The sequence below is a fragment of the Pelobates fuscus genome, chromosome 13 (genome assembly GCF_036172605.1).
Source record: "Pelobates fuscus isolate aPelFus1 chromosome 13, aPelFus1.pri, whole genome shotgun sequence".
Classification (NCBI taxonomy): domain Eukaryota; kingdom Metazoa; phylum Chordata; class Amphibia; order Anura; family Pelobatidae; genus Pelobates; species Pelobates fuscus.
This window is the reverse complement of record NC_086329.1, coordinates 32,945,839-32,965,759: the sequence shown is the minus strand read 5'-3', so window position 1 is coordinate 32,965,759 and position 19,921 is coordinate 32,945,839. Positions and strand designations below refer to the sequence as shown.

At 38.7% G+C, this 19,921-nt stretch overlaps 1 protein-coding gene across 4 annotated transcripts in view; it reads left to right on the top strand.

Annotated features, from left to right (window-relative positions):
* The window catches only part of PPP2R5C (protein phosphatase 2 regulatory subunit B'gamma), an 87,504-nt gene that overhangs the window by 33,888 nt on the left and 33,695 nt on the right, over positions 1–19,921 (top strand). The window contains exon 1 of one of the 4 annotated variants that reach the window (XM_063440012.1): positions 10,317–10,530. The exons of the other annotated variants lie outside the window; for them this stretch is intronic. Coding sequence (XP_063296082.1) covers positions 10,437–10,530 — 94 coding nt within the window. The 5' untranslated portion in view covers positions 10,317–10,436. Of the gene's footprint in view, positions 1–10,316; positions 10,531–19,921 lie in introns of those variants that run through there. 4 annotated transcript variants of the gene reach the window in all.

The following is a 19,921-nucleotide window of genomic DNA, read 5'->3' as shown; positions in this document are numbered from 1 at the left end:
CAAAAAGTTAGAAGTCATATTCAATTTCCAATCTATTAACAGGATTATGTCCGCTGCAGCGGCAATGTTGGAAGCTCTTAAGGAGTCTCCCCACAGCTTGATTAAGACGTGGGAACAAGAACTAGAACTGCAAATTTCTTTGGATGACTGGAATGTCTCTTTGAGTCTGGTGAATAAATATATTCACTGTCTGAACTTGTCTGAATGCCACTTTAAAGTCCTCTATAGATGGTATTATACTCCGGCAAGATTGGCGAGAATGTTCCATAATTCCGATCCAACTTGCTGGAGATGCGGTACGTACCCAGGTACTTATATACATATTTGGTGGGCCTGCCCAGCTGTCAAAAATCTATGGTCTTGGGCCTTTAATATTTTTACGACGGTGACCACTAATAGAATTATGGAGAATGCCGCTTCTGCTCTTTTACATCTAAACTTGTCATTTGATCCTAATAAAGACATTTGTTTTGCGATTCATTGTTTAGTCGCTGTCAAAATCATCATAGCGAGACAATGGAAATCATCTAAGCCCTATAACAAACGACTATTGATTGATCAGGTCCTGTTCCAAATATCTATGGAACACGAGATGATCAGCAATGAGAATTCGAAGAAAAAACAATGGTATGGGGACTGGCTGGATAAATATAAGACAAAATTTTGCTCCTCTAATAGTCTTTCGTGATTATACTATTACTCGAAATTTAGTAGTTGGCATAGGGAAAGCGATGAATATTGATTAGTGACAATATAATACAATATAATATACAAAAGCGAATATACAAATATTCAAATTAATTGATCCGGTGCTCTAGATTTGGTGGGGTTTTTTTTTTTTTTTTTTTTTTTTTGTTGTTCCCTTTTTATGTTTGTAACTTCGTTTGTATGTGATGTATGATGTATGCTGAGTTGTAGCTGAACACAGGATAAATCTCGATGATGGAAAATTTAATGGATTGTTATGCGATTTTGTGCTGTTTGCTGGATAAAATGTGAGACCAGTATATTGTTGTATATGTAAAAAAAAAAAAAAAAAGAGAGAAATTCTCTAATAAAAATTATATTAAAAAAAAAAAAAAAAAAGTGTGTGTGTGTATAAAGTCTTTCGATGTTTAATAAAATTAAGATTCTCACAGAGAAAGGATAATGGCTTAACCTATGGTGAGTTGCCCACTCTCGTCACACATGTGTTTTGGCAATAACCTAAATGTTATTACATTTACTTGTGGCAAACAAGACTTAATGCACCAATGCAATCATAACCTGTCATACCTATTGGTCACGTTCTACAGAGAGCCAACACATTAGTTACTAGCCGTTGCAAGGATCATTGGTGAGGTGAGATACCTGCCATAAGACTCAGTGTAAGGTGCTCACAGAAAACAGACCATGTAATTCCGTGATGCTAAGGATATTATGGCAATATGATTCCTATCTGACACCAAAATGTCAAATGGATTACTTGGAGTTCATCCATAAGTGGTGCTATTTCTTGTAGTTTTAGGACTTTATATGTTTTTGCTGCAAAACATTAAAATCCTATATAATCAACTAAAAAGATGTGTAATCAAGATCTAAATTGTCTTAACATTTTTCATGGTAAGAGCATGGAAGGGCAATTCATTTCTGATCGGACTTCATTTCCATAACCTAAGAGTGGCATTGTAGTTGTTACTGGGGAAGTGGTCCATCTTTGCAGAGACTAATACACAGCTGGCACAGACGCTAAAAAGAATATACTACCCGCCCTTGTCGTGTGTGAGCCCTGGCTGGCATGATGGCATCCTGATTCAAAGCACTGTTATTTAATATTCTGTATAAGTAGAGGATAAAGCTGTCTCTACTATCACAGCAGGCAGAGAGAGCCTGATTCATGCCTGATCAGCACGGACACCTCCTTAGCACCAGGTCTCGTTTCTCTGTTGCCATTGAATTGGTCAATTAGTAGTATTGAGCACCACCCCTGCATTCCTGATCGGAATAGACAGTGGGAAGACTTGGATATGCCCTCACTATCACTACTAGCTCCTCTGCTTGTTTTTTTTTTTTTTAATCCAGGTATAAAAAGAGAAATTGTAAAGACAAAGCTCGGCTGGGTATGTGGCACCCAAAAGGAATGGTTCCATTGTATCATGTAGACTTTTTTTTTTCTTTTTTCTTTCTTTCAAAGGGTTTTCCTGCTTGCGCGTTGTATCCTAAATCATCAAAGCAAAGTGAACAATCCTTTTTGTTTACTGAAACCACAAACTGGGTGAAAATGCAGCAATACAGTGAGATATTAACCAAGAATTACTTGACTGCAGAGTGAATTGAGCAGTTGGGGCAGGGTTGAAATTGTGCGGATTGGCCATTTTCATGTTAAAGATGTTCTGTTTTGTTGTGTGTTTTTTGCATTTGACATGTCTGCTTTGTGTACAGCGGCTGGGGATCAACCTAATGGTGGTTCTATGTACCTGATGCTCTCTAGTTATGGCATTGCCATATTCCTTAACCAACTCCTGGCACTTCATCCAACAGTGGCCTGCGTCAATCCTGCATGCTCAAAAGATGTTTGTGGATGACACGGCAGGATTGTTAATAGGCCAACTCACTGCGCAAGTAAAGGTCTCTTTCCTACAGCCACCGCTTGCTGTGTAAATTCACTCAATTTGATGGGTAAAGCTCTGCATTTGGTCAAATTCAGCCTTTACTTTACATCAGACTAATACCTACCGGTACTTTGCTTTATATCTTTTATTGCATTTGGAATATCAATGAAATTCCAATGCCCTAATCACATGTTTCATAAAGGTTTAACCTTTATGACCTACTAAGAAATTGTTTACTAAGGTAACAGAGCTGAAAAAAAGAAAAGTTTGAAAAATAAAATGTTCTGTCATGAAGTGTGTTAATTAAAAATCCAAATTTTTCTGAAATTGTGCCCTGGGTTTTTTATTTGATCTAGAATGCACTGACCTCACCTTACCTAAAGTTTATGCCAGGCTTCCCCAAACTCCGGCCTTCCAAATGTTGCTGAACTACAACTCCCATGATTCTCAGCCTATCTATTTCATTCATAGAATCATGGGAGTTGTAGTTCAGCAACATCTGGAGGGTCTGAGTTTGGGAAAGCCTGGTTTATACCATCTCTCAGATTCATAGTACGGTAATCGTGGCTGCTTTGCTGAGCTGACAGATGCGATTTAGCCTAAAGCTTCACTGTTGCTGATCCTAATGGGAGAAGATTGATGGTCGACTAGTTGAAAGGCACTGCAAACACGATTATTCATATACCACCAATATATTTTGCTGCCTTACAAGTTTACAAAGGTGATGCAAAACAGCTGGTAATGTCAACAAAACTGTTAAATGTGTAAAAAAACAAAAACAAATGAGCTTACAATCAAGAGTATTAAAACCCCACTAAAGGCACCAAGACAACTTATTTTCAAAGTAGTGGTCTGGGTGCAGTGGCCCTGTACTTTTTTTTGTAGAAATTGCGATGTCTACATTGCATGGTTAAACACACCTATGGCTGCTTTCTCTGCAATGACTGAATTTCACTCTGTCGTGACGTGCAATGTTGATAAGGATGTTGAACATAATCAAATGTAGATCATAGGAAAGTATTGTGTGCCTCCAGGATGTCAATCTTGTAGGAGCGGGCAGCATTACCGAGTGAGACTCTGCACTGGAAAAAAATTTGAGCAGAACCTTTTTTCACAAGTTGGGGGTGGACTTGATGGAGCCATTTTGCTACGATTAGATCACATGATTAATGTTTGATATAATTTGTGCACCGTTGCTCTGCATCTTGTGAGGAGAGGACCTGCCTAACATGTTTGTTCCTGACAAAATTTGAACCCAAGTTGGTTCCTTCCCCTTTAATAAAAAATAAATAAAATACTTTTTGTCCTGACCGTTAGGGCAAATTATTACTATTCCATATGTCCATTTTTTGTTTGTTTATTTATTTATTTATTTATTTATTTTTATTCTTGGCCATTATTAAAACATTTTAAACCACACTTATTTGGCACCATACTTTGCGCTAGGACTGGGCATGTGCATTCTTAAGCCCTACACTTCAAAGTTTTCATTGGAAAGCATTTACACAAACACGATAGACTTGAATGCGTGTTTCTCGCACTACCAAGCATGCGGATTTAGAAACCTGTTTAAACTACTTCTCTGTGCAACCACCATTTCTGCAGTCTGTTAATCACATAAGTGAAATGGGCCAAATCTATTAAAATTTCCAGATAAAGAGGACCAGATTTCGTACTAATGTAATTCAGTGTTCAGTACAATGATGTTTGTATATATGGTTTATATATATATTTACCTGTGTGTATATATATATATATATATATATATATATATATATATATATATATATATATATATATATATATATAATTAATTTTTTTTTTATCTCTCTCTCTCTCTCTCTCTCTCTCTCTCTCTCCCCCCCTCTCTCATCCTCATCTATCTATATAATCATAATCTGACATCACTTCCTCCCAGCACTGCCACAAACAGAAGAGAGGGCAGGCAGTCAGTGCGGTCCTGCTGTTCTCCAGAGAAAATGTTCTCTAGAAAGGTTGTTGGTGTCTTTTTCTTTGTCATTTTGCTGTCCAGCAAACTTTCAGCTGCGTTCCGTCTCTCCTCACACCTCCCCTTTCCCCAAGTTCATATGATTAGATTGTTCCTCGCTGTCTCTGTAAATGTGGCTGTTGCACACCAGCCAATATCCCAAACATCTATCATAAAGCACTATCATTTGGCAAGCATAGCTGCTTTATTTGGCAGTCCGGTCTAGGTGACTTGGTGTAGCTCTGAGTTCCTGTGAGGGGGTGGGGGGGGACTCTGTGGATTCTTGTGCACTTTACTTGCCATGTGTGCAATATATTAATCCTTGTATTTAACTGAACTGGCAATTCTAGTTTTTGTGTAGCCTTTATCTTTCAGAGTCCGATCCCTGTACGCTTTAACTGAGTTCCAATTTAAGTTTGGTTGTCATTCTCCTTTTATTTTTTTTCTAACTAGTAAAGGGATCGATCTTAAGCAGTTACTTTTAAATATGTACTTGTATATCTCCTGATATCTAGGTTAAAATTTCTTTGATAACTGTTCGTTTTATATATTTGCATAAAATATTATACTCTATAGTGACACTGTGTTATTCATCGAATTGGTATCTGAAAGAATTTCATGGCACTATGGTCAAGCTGCAAATGTAGCAGAGTTGGCGTTTATTTCCAGTTTTAACCATTGCAGTCTAAAATTAATGATTTTCATGAGCATTTCTTGACATGTAGGTATTGAGTTCTTTAAAGGAACACTACATCACCATAACAACTTTATTGGACTTAAGTATATTAGATGAGTCCAAGTAGAGAAAAAATTGGAGGTGAAGTCATATGAAAATAGTGGGCAAGCATAGACATGTTGAATAGGAGAGACTATTTTGACCAGAAATCAGGGAATTTCTAATTATGCATGGGACGGGTGGGTACAGCGGTGTTTGGTTCTGTCCTGAGGCAAGCCAGTTTTGGGGAGATATTAAAACTCATTTGGCTTCCATGACAAATCTTGCAAATTCTTTAACTCCGATAAAGGGTATTGGGTACTATAAAATCCCATAATGAATTTATCCACATGGCCTTGGCTATTGCCAGGACATCTATTTCACAGAACTGGATTTTGGCTGACGCCCCAACAATAAATTTCGTGATAGTTTAAACTTTTTCATGCCTTCCAAATGAATTGGATAGAGTCAATGTCACAGAAAGATGAGAAAACAAAGGTTTTACAGACCTTCCACAGCTATATTAATTCACTGTATGCGGACTTGTTTGAACATGAAACTTGGTATCTAATCTATATGTCGATTTGGAGGGAAAGCGGTCCATCACAATTGAGACTCTCATCCTGTCTCGTGAGCGAGTTAAAGAGAGGGTATGGCTTCGGGTTTTGGGGATGTTTTCTTTTGTTAAAATGAAGTGCCCATTATTATTTATATAGCGCCAGCAAATTCTGTAGCGCTGTACAATGCCCATATCTTCCTGGTACCTCTTAATATTTGATGATGACTTGTACCATCTTATTGTCAATCAAGATATTACCTTGTTAATTTAATTTTCTGTAATCTTCTGCGAGGTCTATATGAATGTAGGTGGATAGGGAGAGAATAGTTTACATACTTAATATTTTGTTTCTATACTGTACAAAAACATAGGAAGGGGTACAGAATGGGAAAAAGAGATTGGTGTAAATACATAGTTAGATCTCCAAAAAAAATGTACACGCATGCTTTGAGTAGGAAGGGTATTTGTTGGGGGGCGGGCTGATTGATCATTTATCGAGAATCGGGCCAAACTGTTAACTACTTTTAAAGGGATAGTCGGAATTGGAAGTTACACTTTTTTTTTTTTTTTTATATATATAAATTCTTTATTTTTGTGGGTATGCAAGTATTAAATTCGTTTTACAACATGTGCATAAAGGATAACATGTATTAAATCCATTCCATGTAACCAACAGATAACATATATAGTTGCACAGGTGCTAGTCCACCCGATTTTTATAAGGTAATCTCTGCTTCACTCCCTCGTGCTAGGGACAGTGGAACCATGTAGTATCTTGGAGGGGGCTAGTGAATAGCGTTATGCGCCCTGCTCAGAAGCGTTAGGGTTGCGGACTTAGCCTAGGCACGTGTATGGAAGGTGGGGGGAGTGCGGGTGTGTCGGCCTTTGGCCTTCCAATGGTTTGGTGTGGGTCCCTTCGTATCGGACTGGGTGTGTGGTTTATCATCGCTCCTTTAGTGGGCAGCCTATGGGTAGAGGTAAGGGACCCCACACTGGCTTGAGGGGGGGGGGAGGTCTGCTTAGCCAACATCGCTAGTCATCTGCTTGCAGAGACAGTGTCATTAGTATGTCTGCTACCCTGAGACATTTAGGAACTTAAAATATGTGAAAACAATAACGAAACTTAATAACTAAACTTCATAAGCTACATTGCCTGCAAAATAAGAGTGAAGTCCCGGCAAGCGTAGTTTACTTGCAGTGTCCCGTGTATAGTCCCGGATTAGGGCACCTGTTTGACAGGTTGAATGTGCACTTGCGTTTACGATCACTTATCCTGTGTTAGGGAATCTGTTGTCCTCGACGTTGCTTCTCTGGGTATAAACGAGGTTATTTCGTCGACGTTCCATATTGGGCTGGATCCTTTTGCTGCTGCCGGTGTTGGGAGTCCCAGGGACTGGAGAAACTTGGGTGCTTCGGTGCTGTGTGTCAGGTGGATCGTCTTGCCTGCGTGTTCCGTTGTTAAGTGGTGGGGTCCCCACTTATAGGGGATAGCATGTTCCCTCAGCAGCGAGGTGATGTGGCGGAGGTATCTGCGCCAGGTAAGAGTATGCCGTGATAAGTCTCTATAGAAAGTCAGGCTTGCTCCCTCAAATGTAACTGTGGGAGAGCCTCTCGTAGCTACCATGTGGGCCCCCCGGTCAGAGTGCCTGACAAAGCAGCACATCCCTTGGTGCCTCCTCGGGTGCCTTGGGTGCTTTGGGGATGCGAAAGCAGGAGTCAATCCCTGCTTGCTTTGCTTGCTTGGGGATCAATGAGGTCACTAGTAGCCTCCTGCAATAGTGTGGCAGCTCCTGGTTCACAACAGATTCGGGCACTCCCCTGATCCATAGGTTTCTGACTTTAGTTTTGTCCTCCATTCCCGCTAGTTGCGCTGTCAGTGTTGCACACTGCTTTTGTAAGAGTCCCAGACCTGTGTCTGTTGCCGCCTGTGCCATCCTTGTGCCCCCGAGGGACTCCTCAATGGAGACCATGCGGCCTGAAAGCGTGGAGATTTCCCCACGGACAAGCGTCATATCTGCGTCGAACATCGCCTTGATGTTAAGCATTAATGCTTTGATATCCGCTTTCGTGGCGGGTGCAGAGTCGCCTAGGTCTTTAGGCTGCTGAAATGTGGTATGTACCTTTTGCCGCTGAGACGGGCGCATAAAAGTGACAATATCTTTTGACCCCGATCCGGGATCTGCTCTGCTCTTCTTAGTTTTTTTTTCCCCATAGTGTAGGGCTCTCTGTGGATCTGATTGTCGGGTCCCAGAGGTTAATTTTGGCACGGTAGTTTCCTTTTTTCAAATCTGACGTTCAGAGCTGCAGTGAAGTGCGACTTGCTCATTTCCCCCCCCCCCCCGAAGTTACTCTTTTTAATGCGGTATATGTATAAAAAAAATATACTTATGACTGAGATTTTCCAGAAATTTCTGTCTGATTATGTACACCATATCTACAAAGGACTTTATGGCACTTTTGACATGTGTTCCACTGCACTTTCCCCTTAAACACAGGGGCACCATAACAACTTAAAATTAAGTTATGATGTCAGGACGTTCTACTGGCACTAGCTTACTATTAGGGGTTAAATTGTTCACAAACTGTTTAACTCCAAAGAGTGGTTCTCCACTTATAATTAAACAACTGGAGAGTTTAAAAAAAAAAAAAAAAAAGACTTTCGTGTAATGAATAAAATATTCATTACGTTTGTTTTTCCAGATTTTGCTCATATTTTCTGTACAACTTTAGCAAAAACAAATGCAAAATAGTGTGTGTGTGTGTGTGTGTGTGTATATGTATATGTGTATATATATATATATATATATATATATATATATATATATATACACACACACACTCTATCCATCTATATCACACACAAATGTTGGTTTGAATTTCCTATCCAATTTTACATGACACCCCCACCCCCATATCAATATCTTACCCCTCTGTATCCATATGTGAAGATGCATTCCAATTACCTGTTTATACAGGTTACTATATATTCAGGTATAATAGACATACGCTTTACCACACTTACATGTGTGTATGTTGGTTTATGTACTTTGTATGTTTGTGTGTATGTATATTTATATAATGTGTTTGTGAATGTATATATGTATTTGTGTGTGTGTATGTAGGTCTGTGCACAAATGTAGGTGTATGCAATTGGTGTGTGTGTGTGTGTGTGTGTATGTATAAATGTATATATGTATGTGGTATATATGCCTTCATGCATATTCTGGGTTCTTTAATTTGTAAATTCATTCCTAATCTGTCTTTAACCTTTTCCTCACCCATTTTCTAGTGTCAACTCCTGCTCTTTTTTTGTCTCCTGACCACCTCCACTCAGTGACCCTCAAAACAGAATATTTAGGACCCTCTGTAAGAATAGAATCTATTTGGTATCAGACCTGTGTATTATCTGTACCCTTGTTGCTTTAGCACCGTATTACAGCTCAATTCTGAATTCAGTTTATTTGTTTTGTTGTTCAGAAATACTTTATCCAGAAAGCTTGTTGTTCCAAAATTCTTAGTAGAGTTGTACTGGACACTGCACTCACCAAGTAACCCAGGTGCTCTGAAAGCAAGGCTGGCCAGGCCTCCCTTCCGAGATATGCAGAATAAATAATGGTTCAGACAGTCTGGAATAACAAAAAATAGCCGGTTTATTAGTGCAAAAACAGCAACGTTTCGACCCTACAGGCTCTTTATCAAGTTTGATAAAGACCATGTAGGGTCGAAACATTGCGGTTTTTGCACCAATAAAGCGGCTATTTTTTTTGTTATCCCGGAGTGCCTGAACCGTTATTTAGTCTGCATATGTTCCAAAATTCTTAGTCCAATTAAAAAAAAAAGAGAGAAAAAAAAAAGTATTAGAAAATACTAATTTAATCTGTTAACCCCTTAAGGACACATGACATGTGTGACATGTCATGATTCCCTTTTATTCCAGAAGTTTGGTCCTTAATGGGGTTAATTCACATCTACGAACTTTCAGCAATTCATCATATACTATATTTGTGTTTTGGGTTTTTTCCTAGCACAATATCTTTCTGTTTTCTTAATACACACAGAGATGACCGGTGCCTGGAATTACTTTGTTGTGGGCTGTGAGCATTGTAATTTCCTGTTTAAATGTAGTTCTGCTGAGGTCTGTTTCCTTCTGGGTTACCAAATCTGAGTTACTCTTAGTTTTACCTGGTTTGTTTTGTTTTTATATACATATACATTTTTTGTATGTTTTCACAACATTCCACTTGTAACTTGCTCCCTCCAGTAAAGTGTTTATGCTCCTAGACTTTCTGAGTGTCAGGGATTAAAAGTTACAGTTGAATGGAGTCTGCACATAAAGCCGATAAGTGTTCGAGCCTAATGCAGAGTGGCAGCCAATCAGAAACCCTTTTCTATTTGTAGTTTTTAGTGTCATTTTCAGTCCCTGCATCTAGCCAATCGCGTGCCTCCTGTTTACTGACATCACTAACTAGCCAGTTCCCTCCAGCTGCAGAGAGCTGCCTGTTTCCTTTCCCTTTTTTTATAAATAAAATGGAGGTCTGAATCTCTTCCTCAAGGAGTACGCTGGCTTTCCCCCCCCTTCTTTTAATGTTGACATGTAATAACACAGGCAGCAGGATGGTAGTAGACGCAGCTAATTCTAATGGACCTTTTCAGCCTGCAGCTCTTCTGTACATCCGAGGTGAGTTGCATTTTTTTTGTATTCTTTTCTTTAACGTAATTGTAGCATGTAATGCTTTATTAATACACGAACAGTATGGTCACTGGATTGCCAGAGGAAGTAGTGTTGGCCAGATTAACCCTTTGTCGTCCAGAGAGGTTTGTGAATGAAAGAAAAGAAAGCGGGAGCATTTTCTACATATTTTATGTGTTACTAGATCCTTGCAGTGAATCTGGCTTTTCTGCTTTCTTCTGTCTGCTTCCCATCCCATCCCCTCCCCTCCCCCTCCCCCCCTTCAGAGCTCTGCTTATGTCAAAGGATGTGAAATCACTATGTAGGTTCCTGGGTGTAAGGCAGTGCCTGCGGAGGCTGGTGTTTTAGCTTTTTATATGCTGCTTTTTATGTATTTACTTTCTTGTGTCTGTAAAAGATCAACATGTCGCTGCACATTTATTTTCTTTTTGTCTTTAGTGCCTTGATAATTAAATTGTACATTATTAGGTTTTATTTACAGTGCTGAAACCACTCTATTGATTTTTCTATATTTAGGTGACACTTTCTTTGGTGTCCTTTGGGTAGAACATTTGTTTAGTCACCATTTTTTTCCCCCTCTGAGTGATCTTTTATATGTTGTCATATTTAATAAAGGGAGGATTGCACTATTTAGAGTTCTGCCTAGAATACAATGAGGATTTGACAAAACATATATATATAAAAAATATACTATATGTGGGAGGAAAAAGTATATATTCTGCATCCCAATTATCAATTCTGTTTAATTGAGCAAGTTTGATCTGCCTTAAATAAATATTAATGTACTTAGATGTTTTTCCTCAATGTAACCAGTTTTCCTTCTTCCCAGTGGAAGACAACAAAAATTGTGTTGCTCAAACTAAACTTTACCTACTTTGGTCTGTACTACTCAAGACCATTGGTCTTGGTGGTGGAATGACTTTAGTCTTTCCTATTTTCATGTTTTACCTGCAGAAGCCCCATGATTTTGACCTCCTCCCCACATAACCCTGAAATTGTAATTACGGTATATAGATTCTGGAGTCAGAGGTCATGTGTTATATGTAATGATCCTTCGTGGAAAATCCCAGCTCTTTACATTAGATTTATCATGCACATATCATAAGGGGCCACATCCAGCTTGCATTAATTTTGTGTACGGTATATTAAAATGTTAACCTTGTTGTGTCAAGGATATATGAATAAGCACTCATTTGTGTGACATGTTTATGGGGAAACAAGATCACAAAAAACTTTGTTTTAACCCCTTAAGGACCAAACTTCTGGAATAAAAGGGAATCATGACATGTCACACATGTCATGTGTCCTTAAGGGGTTAAAGTATATTCTTCCCTTCAGTTTTGTTAAGCATTGAGTCAACTTTGACTAGAATAGTGCATTTTGTAGGTGCATTCTTACTTTATTAATATTTTTCTTATTCTTTTTCTTACATATAAATACGATATTTAAATATTTACAAATTGTGTTACTGGCAACAGGTTCCATTCTCAAGTAAGATGGTTTTTTTTTCAGTTAATACAAATAATGAAAGTGGTAGCTGTGCTGTTATCTGTTGCAATCATCTGAGTGCTATTTTAAAATGTATTAGATAACTGTAGCTTGCTAAACCTAAAGGATTTAAAGGATTTTGCACTTTGTAAGAGAAGTAAAGGCTAATCAGTTTCTCGTTAAGATGTTTCTTTGTCACCATAGTTGTTTTTAAGTCTTTGTACACATATATCCAGGTGTAAATGCAGACAATGTAATTTGGTAATCTTAAAATAACACATGGTTGTTGAATTTTTTTTAAAAAGTGTTTTTTTTAATTTTTTTTTTTTCTTCAACTAAACTTGTTGTAGTCTGCCTTTATGGAATCACTGCAGGCATATAAGCTGGGTGTGCTATTTTTCAACTCGCCTTAGTACATGTTTGTGCAGGATAAATATATATATATATTGATATGTATGTGTGTATGTATGTATGTATATATATGTGTGTATATATATATATATATATATATATACACACACATACACATACACACACTGAAAGAGTATTTAAATCTTTAAGGGAACTACTTTGGCCCTATATTAAAATGAATTATCTGAAATTATCAATTATAGTGCAAGCAAATATGTACAGAAGTGGGGGGCAACACACTCATTCGACAAGCAGTGGCATCAGGCAAACAACTTGTTTTTTGTTTGTTCTGTTTTTTGTTTTCTTTTTATCAAGATTGAAGGAAAACACTAAATGCCAAAACACTACATCTTAATATGGAAGTTTTGGTCCATAGACTCTGTCCCTGCAGTCTAACAAAAGTATGCAATGCCGTTTGTGAGAGATAATGTTTACGTTTGTTGGTCAGAATACCTATAGTGGCGGTCAGTTGCACACGTGCTCATGAAGTTTAGTATTTAAAAGTATTAATTTGACATATCTGAAGACTTTGAATGCTACATTGGTTTCCAGTATGTTGGCAGCATAACCTGTCCTGTAGGGAACTCGCTGGAATTACAGCACACCTAATTTTTTTTGTTGTCTAGCCTACAGAGATGCGTGTTGCCCATCACTTCTGAAGACCTTTGTGGAGGTGACTCCTCTGTTTTATTTTGTACACACACTTACAGGTTCCCATATTTTGTGCACTTTCCATAAGGGGACACTAAACATCAACAGTTTGAAGTGATTTAGCTCAATTCACTAAATTTTAGTATTTTGAGTTCTAGACTGGTTCATGTTAATTCTGCTGCACACATGCAAATAAGGGGGAGGGGCAGAAACATTGTTTAATGTTTCTTTGTTTTTTTTTGTTTTTATGTTTTCTCTATGTTGACTGCTAGTTGCAAAAGACAGAGCTTATAACCATAATAGACAAGGGGCTTATAAGAATAAAAAGGGCCTAGAAGCAGGATAGAAATGTGGATTTATAAATGTAATTTTCTTATTCATTCCTCACACACATATTTATTAAATAGAGGGCATAAGTAAGCATGAAATACCTTTTGAAATAAGTTTATGATTTGTCCACACCTTTTTAACGCTTCTCATTTGATAGAAGTAGGTATATTCAGACATTGTCTGATGCAGAAATGAGAATAATTAACATGCAACAAGACAGTGAGGTTCTTTCTCCATCCTAAATCAAAGTATAGTTAAATGTGCCTGAAATTATTGCATTTTTAAAAAGGCAGAGCTGCAGTAATTCAGATTACCAAAATTATGTAGATTCCAATATATTTTATGCTGAGTAAGGTACATCTACAATGAATAAAGTATGGTATCTGTTCAGTACTTGCACAATGTGATCTCACTTGACTAGGCATTATGCAGACCACCTAGTCTTCAATTGTGTAGTTTGCACCGCCTGGTTTGTTGGAGTTGGAATTTTTTTTTTCTAAATAAACCAACACAAGGCTATATTCTGTCCCTCTTTCCCTGCAGGGGAACCTTAAAATGTGGCTCCCCCTTCTCACACTGCACAGAAGGCTTGAAGGTAAAACTACATGGCTACATTGTAGCAGGGAGGGGTGGGTTTCCAGCACACAGTACACAACAGAAGATATTTGCAGCCTGCAATACCCAAGGCAAGTGTGTCCCATTTTAATGTTCTGGTAAGAGTGATCCTTGTATGAAAAGGATTTGCTGGTAAATGGGTTTCCAGCATTACAGATGGGTTGTGTTTTTTGTTTTGTTTTTTTGTGTGCATTGGTAGAGATAAATCATGTTTAATGAAAAGTTCGTATTTTTAAAACACACATTTTAAGTTTAGTTTCCAAGTCCAGACTTGACTGGTAGCAAATAAAGTTCTGTTTAACATGCCTTGACTACATACCGAGCACACATGATTGACGACCAACTAACTGTCTCTCTGACTGTGCTGTTACTTCTGGCAGTAATGGGAGGCTCATGGCCATTTTTTGTGCATGTATATGCTTGTTTAACTTCTATACATTTCTTTCTTCTTTTCTAAAAACAAGTAACATTTTTGTGAATGTTTGGTTTGACTAAAATGTGTGGGTTGTTCTGCTAAAAATGGACACTCCATACACCATAACCACACCCTATGCTCCATACATTTATGGTGCAAGGAACTCTGTCTCTCTTTATTTTGTACATAATGACTGCAGTGATTTGCAAGATCATATATGGACACACTCTGGATGTAATTGTACACGGTCTCTCCCAATGCTCTCTAAGTGGATTTACAATAATAAAAGCAGTTTCATTTGTTTTCTCATGACTGCCGATATACATCATACTACATAAGGCACTGAAGAAGGTGAACATTTACATCAACAAAATATTCAGGGAGGTATCTGGAATTTTCAAGTTTATTTTTAATCTTAAATGTTTATTATAAAAGGGGTGTTTCAGCAGCCTTGAGTGTTCTTTTAAAGGAACACGAACATGTTAGGAATAAAAGTATGTATTCCTACACTCTAGTGTCCTTGTCTAGTTTAATAGGGATTCCTCCCCCTTTACTGTAAAATGATTTATAAAAATAGACCTCAAACATTGTTGATTTGGTTTGAAAGTAGAAACTCGTACACAAAAATTACAGGTGTTCTGCCTTGGTGTATAGCCCTGGATGTCTGCTAACTGTGTCTGTGGTCAGGCAGAGTGTAATTTAATTCAATCATGATTAGTGGATGTTAGAAACAGAACAGAAGTCACCCATCATAATTAGATTGCTGCTACCACAATATACATGTTTATTAAAGAACGGTTATGCTTGAGAGAAGAATACTTTTGAATACATCTCCGTTCTGGATATGGGGAATACAAAAACTAGAGACCTCTTTCCTAATGCTGTAGAATCGTAGATAGAAGCTAAAAATAGCTAAGGCACAATACACGTTGATGTAATGAGCCTGTAATGTGCACTGTCCGGAAAGTAAGTGAACCTGTCTAGCTATTTATTTTTGTCTTCAGTTGAATTGGAAACATTATTATTATTATTAGTAGTAGTAAAAATGTATATAGCAACAACATATTCTGAAGCATTTGGCAATAATTGACCACAAGAAAGTCCTATTTTATACAGAATATTAACAGACTAGGTGAAGAAGGCACTGCTCAAACACGATCACGCTGTAAGAGTTAAAAAAAAATTGTGCTTTCGCATTACTGAAAAATAGCGATGTTTACATTTGTGAGATAAAAGACAGCATACATGCACCAAAACCACTTCATTAACGTGCAGTGATTTTGGTGCTTAAATTGTCCCTTTAAAGGGACACTAGTCACCAGAACAACAACAGCTTAATGTAGTTGTTCTGGTGAGTATAATCATTATGTGCAGGCATTTTCATGCAAACACTGCCTTTTCAGAGAAAAGGCAGTGTTTACATTGACCCTAGGGACACCTCCAAGTGGCCACTCAATTGGCCAGCGAAGGAGCTTCCTGACTCAGTGCTGCATAGTAGGCAGCAGTGCCGTTCATCGTCTCCACGCTTTGCATGGGGGCACTGAATTTTCCTCAGAGATGCATCAAATCAATGCATCTCTATGAGGAAGTGTTGATTGGCCAAAACTGCGTTTTGCTCCGCCTTTTGACAATTTTAGCCAATCCAATGCTCAACTAAAAATCGCCAAATCTGATGTCACCAAGGGGGTGAGGCCGGGGCCGCGCTGCACTGGAAAAAAGGTGAGTTTTATTAACTTGAAGGGGGGGAGAGGAGAGAGGCAAGGCAAGCCTGTAGTGTTCCTTTAAGCAACTGTTTCCTATTAAAGAGAAACTTCAGGGTAGGGTTGATGCCTTTATACTACATTTATATAGATCGCAACAAAAAATTAAAAACCTAAACTTATATTTGAGTTTGACGCCAACCTGAAGTCTTTGAAGCGTTTGCAATGAGTTCTCAAGATGCCAATAAATTATTCAGGTAGTCCTGTTCACTAAACTTGCTGAGGTTACTCCATAAGTGCCTTACTGTCAAAGCAGAAGTATCAAGGGGTTGTCCTCATAGAGATGTCATAACATCATAGCTGTTTGGTACAAAAAGGGGAAGATGTGGGTTGGGCAGCATCAGTTTAAATAAACCCAGCATACCAATGACCTATATTTTAAATGTGGGGATACCTGAAGTGCTTCTTTAATGACTTTTAGCTAATTGGGTGCAGCTTTTCCTTTTTTTTGTACTTGTGGCCTAAGTGTTCATTGGGTGAGGTCAGCTGACCAGAATTCCAGTCTCATATACTGTAATCACACACTATAGGTTTTATTCGCTAAACCAGTACTTGTGGAAAATTGACAAGGAAATTGTAAAGTGTAGACAAAAATAGATGATTTGGAAACATTCCTCAGTTGTTTATCCATCCCTTTAATGTAGGCCTACAATGTTAATTTCCTTGGTCAGATCTTTCTATTTCCCATAACAATGGAGTAGAGATATAAAGCCAGGCGGGTGTTTGTGAGTTTTTTGTTTTATTTATTTTTTCCTGCCTAAGAGTTTAACTCTGTTCATGTTAAAAGGGATGTATTGTTTACAAAATACTTTTTTTTTTTTTTTTTTAATTCTTTTGAACAATGCAGTTTTTTAAAAGAATTAAGCTGGATTTATTAAATTAGATTTTCAAATTACTCTCGTAACTGCCTGAAATATAACTTTTTAGGCCACAGAATTTTGCGTTGCAGTTTTATTGGCCCACCCCTGTTTTATCCTCTCTAACTTTATTATTAATGCTGGCCGGTGGCCAATCAGATGCTCATAGAGTGGCGATGTGGACGCAGAGAGCATAACACAACATATCTTGAACATGCTTTGCGTGTAGACAATAGATGCCCAATCTGCACAGAAATTTAATTTGCCAGCCAGTAACACTTCAGGGCTGGAGTTACTATTCTGACCACTAAGTACTTAAATGCTTTATTGCCACCTTTCAAACTTAAACACCGCACAATGACCGCTTCAAATCAAATCATTGAAATGGTCCTCACGCTTAGAGTAACCCTTTAATTCATTGAAAAGAGTATTTTATTCAGTTGTAAGTAATTAAATGTATGCATATTCCAGAAAATACTTAGAAATTCTATCAAATTTGTGTAAGTATAATTTCCAGGGAATTGTAAATACAATCTTTGAATGTTGACATTTTAATGCATGCATTATGTAAAAACCTTAAAATATAATCTGTGTTACCCCTAGAACTGCACGTTTGTCCACATCTAATGATGATATGTGGGTTCCTGCCCACTGCCAGACCCACTACTGGGGTTCAAGTACTAGTAGGCTCTGGCAGACTGAGAGCACAGGCAATCGTAGCTAACAGTGTTTCAGCATATTTTAGTGTTATATGATTTTATAGGTGTTCTCAAGCCAAGTTACCTTTTTTAAAGAGACGCTATAGTCACTAGAACAACTACAGCTTAATGTAGTGGTTCTGGTGTCTATTGCCTATCCCTGCCTTTTTAGAGAAAAATCCATGTTTACATTGCTGCCTAGGGACACCTCCAGTGGCAGTCACTCAGACGGCCACTAGAGGGTCCTTCCGAGTCGGTGCTGCACAGTGTGCAACACTGGCATTCAGTGTCTCCACAGTCTGCTTGGAAGCGCTGAACATTCCCCATAGAGATTAATTGATTCAGCATTGGTTTAAGTTAAAAGGGATGCAGAGCTGAAAAATAATAAAGCATACATTATAACCTCATTTTGCTGCTCTGCATATTTTCCTACATAATAAAAATAAATAAATAAACAAAACAAAAAATAATCCACCCCATTTTAGCTAATTTTGAGGTCCTCAAATCTCGAACATGAAAGTTTCTCTTTAAATAAACATACTTACTAGTAATGCATTTTGAGTTTCAGTATATATTTTTCAATGACAGCTGCATTGTAGGTTGTCAGTAGACTGTCATCTATATAGTCTTTACAGTATGAATGTAGAGAATAAAATGGACAGTTCTATGTCCTTTCACAATGTAGCCACCACCTTTAGATCAAAGAGAATAAGGTTAAACTTTTTTTTTCTATAATCCATATACAGTACTACACCCTATGTAAATTGTAGGATGGAGCCGACTTATTTAAGAAAATAAATATACTGCAATTCTACCAGTTAAGTGATTAAAATTACTCTCAAAGTGGTCTCAGTGCAGTACCTGTCTTTTTAACTTTGCATCTGAAAATATTGCTGTGTCTTCCTGACAGCGTTCAATCCGATGACTCTCATTGAGAGCATTTGCCTCACGTATGTAGAAATACATGTTTGTGTTCCTAACACTATATTCCTTTAAAGGAGAGGTTGGGGAACCTTCGCCCTCCAGATGTGGACTACATCTCCCTTGATGCTTTGCTAGGATAATGGGAGATGTACTCCAAAACATCTCGAGGGCCGAAGGTTTCCCACCCCTGCTTTAAAGGGACACTCCAGGCACAATTACTACTATAATTTGATATGTTTTGGCCTCATTAATATGCTGTTTTTTTTAATTTATTTTTTATAACATGGTCAAATCTTTATATACCGTATTTTTCGCTCCATAAGACGCACCTCACCATAAGACGCACCTAGTTTTTAGAGGAAGAAACCCAGAAAAAAAATATTCTGAACAAACTGTCCCATAGTGTTTCTTACTATGGGACAGTTTGTACAGAATATTTTTTTTCTCCCCTGTCCCCTAGTGTCCCCCCCTCCCATAGTCTTCTCCTCTCTCCCATAGTCTTCACCCACCCCCTCCCCATAGACTTCACCCACCCCCTCCCCATAGACTTCACCCACCCCCTCCCCATAGACTTCACCCACCCCCTCCCCATAGACTTCACCCACCCCCTCCCCATAGACTTCATCCACCCCCTCCCCATAGACTTCATCCACCCCCTCCCCATAGACTTCATCCACCCCCTCCCCATAGACTTCATCCACCCCCTCCCCATAGACTTCATCCACCCCCTCCCCATAGACTTCATCCACCCCCTCCCCATAGACTTCATCCACCCCCTCCCCATAGACTTCATCCACCCCCTCCCCATAGACTTCATCTCCCCCTCCCCATAGACTTCATCTCCCCCCCCTCATAGACTTCATCTCCCCCCCTCCCCATAGACTTCATCTCCCCCCCATAGACTTCATCTCCCCCCCATAGACTTCATCTTCCCCCCATAGACTTCATCTCCCCCCCCTCCCCATAGACTTCATCTCCCCCCCTCCCCATAGACTTCATCTCCCCCCTCCCCATAGACTTCATCTCCCCCCCCTCCCCATAGACTTCATCTCCCCCCCCTCCCCATAGACTTCATCTCCCCCCTCCCCATAGACTTCATCTCCCCCCTCCCCATAGACTTCATCTCCCCCCCTCCCCATAGACTTCATCCCCCCCCCTCCCCATAGACTTCATCCCCCTCCCCATATTCTTCTCTCCCATACTGTCCCCCTCCCCTTGTCCCATAATTAC